The sequence below is a fragment of the Coregonus lavaretus genome, assembly GCF_964263955.1.
Source record: "Coregonus lavaretus genome assembly, chromosome: 8".
Lineage (NCBI taxonomy): Eukaryota > Metazoa > Chordata > Actinopteri > Salmoniformes > Salmonidae > Coregonus > Coregonus lavaretus.
The window spans coordinates 14891246-14897245 of NC_139995.1; the positions used below are offsets into that span (position 1 = coordinate 14891246).

The window sequence follows — 6000 nt, forward strand, 5'->3', positions numbered from 1 at the left end:
TTCACATCTCCAAGCATTTCAGAGAGTAAGCAGAGATTTGGATACACTATTGAATTCCATTTTCAGTTAGCCCAGATAGCAACCTCCTCCCACACGTATTAAGGGTCAGTGCCACAGGCTTGTGCCGATCACACAGACAGTGGAGTAATTTATAAGTTCAAAAACATTATCGTAATCTAGGCTGGGTCCTTTTTGTCCTGACAGCCTTTAGACTCGGCCTCCCTTTAATGAGAGAGAGAGTGAAAGAGAGACAGGGGAGGGGGGGTGGGGGGGGGCATGGAGCAGCGGGATCTGGAGACATCAATGTCAAATTAAGAGCTTCTTAGGGGACAGGGAGGGTAGGATGGGCTGGGGTGTTAGAGCCCCTCTGATCAGAAACACATTACATCCTGCAGTCAGTCTTTTGACTGGGCAGACAGTAAAACATCATATTGCTTCCTTCAGGGAAACAGTGAATTAAAAAGGATCATAGTGAAAGTCAGGGCAGAGTGACAGACCTTTCATGATTAGAGAGTATTATGGAGTGGTTCTGCTGAAGGGTTTTGGTCTCACAGCAACAGAGGACTCGCAGAATTTAACACTGAACACAGACCATTTTAGAACACCTACTACTGATGGCTCAAAGTTGCTTCAAATAACATGTATCTCCTATTTATATGGCTCTGTGTATTTCTGTATAAGCATTAACTTGCACTAAATTGGTTTGACATTACTGCAGGTTATGGCAGAAAACAAACATGTTTGCTTGGATATAAAATCCACAGCATTGTTCTCCAATTCAAGCATTTATGCCCTTCCTTTGACATCCACCTGGAGACAGCGGCATTGTGAAACACAATCCCATCAAATGTCTATCTGGAAGAAAAACTGGAAAATATAAAATAAAGAGATGAAGGCATTTTGGGGAAAAGGAGGACAGATTGTGAAAAGGTACGGTTTGAATCCCTTGTGGCCATTGATTCAGTTGGAAACAGAGAGTGGAGAAATGCTGGTGCGCTGGCGTGAAATTGTGGTAGTGGTGCGGAATGGCTTCAGGAGTGCGGGGCACTTTGAGGGTCTGCTAATCAGCAGCACACAGACACGGAACAGACTCACAGCTGTGCCACGGGATAAACGATCCCCCCCCCCCCCGACACACCAGCCACCAGGAGCCTTTATTACCCACAGATACCCAGTCTACACTGAAAAAACCTGACGCTATGGAAGGAAGTGGAGCGCCGGAGGCTTTACAAATGACAGCATGGTAGCGGGTCACATTGGGAAAAAGTGAGCTTGAGGCCATGAAGTGTGAGGGTATGAACTGAGGATGTAAAGGCATTTGGAGTTTGGGGAGAGTTCAGGAAGATGAGTGACCCTGCTACAGTCCAGTAGGAATGATCATAAAAGGAAGAGAGAGAGAGCATAATATGAAAGACAAGAAGTGAGAAGAAATAGTAGATATGAGAGCAAAGACGTGCAGCAGTGTTGGGGAAAGAAAGTGGGTATGAGAGTGAAGAACCATACGATAGCTGGGGCGTGAGTGAGAGTGAAGCAGCATAGAATCTGTAAGGGTTGAGGATGCAAAGTGTTAAACACTCTTAGAAAAAAGGGTTCCAAAAGGGTTTTTCAGCTGTCCCCATAGGAGCACCCTTTTTGGATCCAGATAGAACCCTTTTTGGTTCCAGGTAGAACCCTTTTGGGTTCCATGTAGAACCATCCATGGAAAGGGTTCTACATGGAACCCAAAAAGGCTCTACCTAGAACCAAAAAGGCTTCTTCAAAGGGTTCTCCTATGGGGACAGCCAAAGAATCCTTTCAGGTTCTAGATAGCACCTTTTTTTCTAAGAGTGTGGTACCTCCGTTATGGGGTGGAGGGCCACACAGTAGCACCACAGCCTGGCCTTCTCTCACTGACACTGTGTTCCTGGGCTTTCTGCTGAAGTTCTGCAGATCTGTGGGGAGGTAAAGACAAAGGGGCTTTGATCACTTTCAGATGTCTATAGTTGAACCCCCTCTACAGTGCAGTGAGAATTTAGAGAGGGCATTTTAATTTTGAAGACCGTGTTCCTCTCTATGCACATTGCTTATACCTCATTTACTTTACTTCCCTGTTAATACCACCAGTGATATGTGTGAACAGGGAGAGACATAAATACCTCTCTCTAAACTGGGTTTACAGATCATTTTCACTTTTCATTATATGCTGCTGCATTATAAGGAAAAATAGACAGCACTAGGGACCACAAACCTTCAGAAATATCATTCAAATCCCAAGAGGGGGCAGGCAAATATCAACAATAATAAAGTCTCATCTCATCCGAAGGCTTATCACCATTTAAATGAAAATATCAAGTATGAGCACTTCCTGCATGAAAAATACAACCCCCTACCCCCTGAGTTCGGTTATAACTTCCCTAATGTAATGTGGGATTGGTTTGGATTGGTTAATTAGCTGAGCCTGTCAGTAAACCTGCATTGTAAAATGAAACAACATAAAGCAATGTTCTATTGACACATGAACACCCAACCAGGTCTACCAAGGCATATCCCTTAGGTGGACCATTACAACTGGGTTAGTCTTGGTATTATCTCCAGAGATGTAAATAAATGTGTTGATGGATTCATAGGATAACTTTAGTCTGGAATTATGTTTATCTTTTCACAATCTATAGAGGGAGTGAATTTCACAGTGCATTTGAGTGAGAGGGAGAGAGAAAAAGTGCCCATCTGTTGTTGAAATGCTCCAGATGATGTGATTTAGTCAGGGTGTAACATTAAGCCAGTGTTAAAACCATTCTAAGATTCAGACTTACACTAATCACTAATGGAGCTGCAGGCTTAGTGCATGTCAACACGGCAATTACCCCCAGTAACAGCTCTTCTCAAATTAAAACATGCTTCCAGAATGAGAGGAAAAACCCTTTTGGGGTTCCTAACCTGAATGATTTGCTTATGCTGTACTTAATCGTGCGTTAAATCGTAGCAAATCACGTCTTCACTCGATGTGTCATGACAAGAAAAACTGAATGTGTCTCTAAGACATATGTCTCTAAAAATACACTTGAAAATGAATTGTGTTTAGATAAATGTCTGAAATGGCAGTGTTTTGCTGTTCCTTTGTATTAGATAGAAGTCCAAATCTACTCACATGCAAACTGAACCTTGGCCTCCCTGCTGACGATGGTTCCAAAGGCATTGGTAGCAATACACTGGTAAACACCCCCATGATGTGTTGCATGGGGGGTATTGATCAACAGGTTTCCTTCAACCAGGTTGTAGTTCAAATCCATGTGAATATCTCTCCCATCAACCTTCCATCTGTAGAGCAACACACATAAACACAATGACTATTCATCACTATCAGACAGTATAAACCATCATGGCCACAGGACAAAATATTATTCTAAATTAAAATAGTGACAAGAGGAAAGGTATGAAAAGTTAAAGAGTTTAAGGGACAAGCGCCTACTTATAATGCGGGTCTGGGTTTCCCTTTGCTTTACAATTGATGAACACCTTGTTGTCCTCAGATCTCAAGGGGAAAATGCTGTCACTTGGTTCTTGAGTGAAGACGGGCCCATGGCGGGTGTTTCTCTCTGAGTGAAAGAACACAACCGCTTTAGTTATACCTTGCTGCTGACAACTATGTCTGAAAGGTGAAAGACAGGACAATTACTGAGGACAAATGATAAGTTGTGTGAACCTATACCCAATTATGTAACAACCCGTTATATTATACGTACAGTAGTCTTAGGCTACAATAATAGCCTAGCTACAGTGTTGACATGAGAGAGGACAAATACTACACTAACAATTAGAGGCCAATTAACTGATCATATTCCCTACACCCTGTAGCTCTGCATGCATACTAGGACACTGCAATTTACAGTGCACACGGACAAGTCATACAGGAAGTCCAGGGACATCTTCTACTCTATTTTCCTTCTTTCCATTTGAATTCCAACTAACGTACAGTCTGTTGGCACACCCATGACACGTATGGCAGCTCAGTCAGGTCTGTTGTTTTGGTAAACTGCTGCCAACTTACCAATACACCAGAGTAATTACCCCATGTTACTCTAATTAACTCCACTGAAATGCAGCTATCATTCCCTTAATGGGTAAACCCCCCTCCGTCAGAACTAATCGTCTTCTCTGTTCTGACACACAGTAGGCTACAGTATCCTGTTGGTGGCTCACTACAGCTACAGTCTAAGTTCTAATGTCCCCTTTGAAAATCATCTGTTTTTTCCTTTCATATGAAGGATATCAGATTATTTTTTACAGGTACCTAACCTTGACGACTAGGACAAAGAGAAGTACTCCCTCCAGCATCATCATCATGCTAATGAGAGTGTGGGGGAGAAGCTTTGCCTGAGGTGAGGGCCTCCTTTCCTTTCTCAGCCTCCAAGGGAGGAGCTTCATATCTCTGTCCTTTAAATGAAATAAATGAATGAACCTTTTATAGCTGGCCTATTCAACCTGGGAAATGCTTGTGCTTCGTGTAATTTTGAGAGAGCTCACCCTAGCTAGCAGTCACCCTTCTCTTGCCATCAAACTACACATGCACACTGAATATCAATTATATATGTATTTATGTAAATGCAAGCTCAATGATGAGGAAAATACATCAACTCGCACAAAGTAGACGTCTTTGACATCTCCACATTCTGTTCCCTCCTCCTCGTTGTCAGTTTTCTTTTCCAGGCTGCCTTCATCTGTATGTGTCCCTGAGAAAGTGCTGACTTAAGATAAAATGCTAACTCAATGGAAATGGAAGCATAGATAACACAATAGCCACCTACTCCATATACTGTATACATTTAAATACATTTGTCTGATGACTTGTAAATATTCGGCTTGACTTCCATTTAAATCTGTCAGCCAGGCCTGTCAACTTTAAATCCCTCTCCGTTCTGTAGATTCATAATACCCAGATATAACAGTGTGGGAGATACTCTGTTATATTGACACTCCAGATCTCTGCCTCTCCAAGGTCACTCCGGTGTATGGAAACAGAATTCAGGTTAGTAATTGGGACCTTCCAGGTGTGTGTTGAGTGGTTTGGCTAAGAAGCTAAGGAAGTGTTATTGCCATGGAGATGAGCATAAAGCGAGACATATGAATGAGAAATACAACATAGATTAGCACCATGGAAACCATTGTGTTCTGAGTTAATCACAAACCCTACAACTTTCACTCCAAGTTTGGTAAAGTTTGACACATAATCCTTTGCGGTGATATAGATCAAATGATGAGGTAACCCCCTAACAGCATGCATTCTGGGTGAGAATGGCATGATACTCTTTGAAGAGATAAGGAAATGATAAAACAGACCATGCATAAAGAGGGGAGTATGCAGATCAGGTGTGGTATCAAAGGCAACTTGGGGGACATCTTACCAGCAAGGCAGTCCGTGAGTGACAGAAGGATTAACAGTTCCCATGGCAACAACATTTTCATTTTCCAAGGTCAAAGACTTTCTTTCTTCCCATCCAATTGCCAGTGAGAGGGGAAAATTTCCTGTGTAAACTGCTCCTTTTAGCTGTGGAAGGAGAAAAGAGGAAATAGCCAATGCGACAACAATCCTTTTGCAATAGGCTATGCACTGAGCCTGTTGAAAAATGGAGCTGGAATTGAGGAAAATCAGTGAGCCATTAATAATTCATTCATCAAAATAAGCAGGGCCAAGATCCCGTGCCTGAGGGGCAGCTAGTAGCTGATCCACAGGAGCTGATATTTGGTGTGTACATTCTGTTGCTACAATATCTCCCAGGAGCAAGTCAAGGGAGCGAGAAAAAAGATTCAAGGCTTACAGCAGCAACAGATGAGCAGCACAGCCCCCCTGCCAAAGGCACTGTTTAGATTTCTCTAAAACTACTGGTTCAACACACTTACACTGTGAAAATAATGTGATACATATACAGATCTGCGTGCATTTCTCTCCTCTTATAGCAGTGAAAAGTATGTGCCGGGAAGGTATTCGATGTGAGTCTTAAAGGGCAGGGAATATGACAGCAT

At 42.5% G+C, this 6000-nt stretch overlaps 1 protein-coding gene across 1 annotated transcript in view; it reads right to left on the minus strand.

The window, feature by feature from the left end:
• LOC311133603 (contactin-4-like) overlaps positions 1-5442 on the minus strand; it is a gene marked incomplete at both ends in the record, with an annotated part of 36073 nt that extends 30631 nt beyond the window's left edge. The window contains 4 exons of the mRNA XM_084167120.1: positions 1836-1931; positions 3128-3297; positions 3449-3575; positions 5382-5442. Of these exons, the coding sequence (XP_084023246.1) occupies positions 1836-1931; positions 3128-3297; positions 3449-3575; positions 5382-5442 (454 nt within the window). The remainder of the gene's footprint in view (positions 1-1835; positions 1932-3127; positions 3298-3448; positions 3576-5381) is intronic.
• Between the last annotated feature and the right edge of the window lie 558 nt (positions 5443-6000).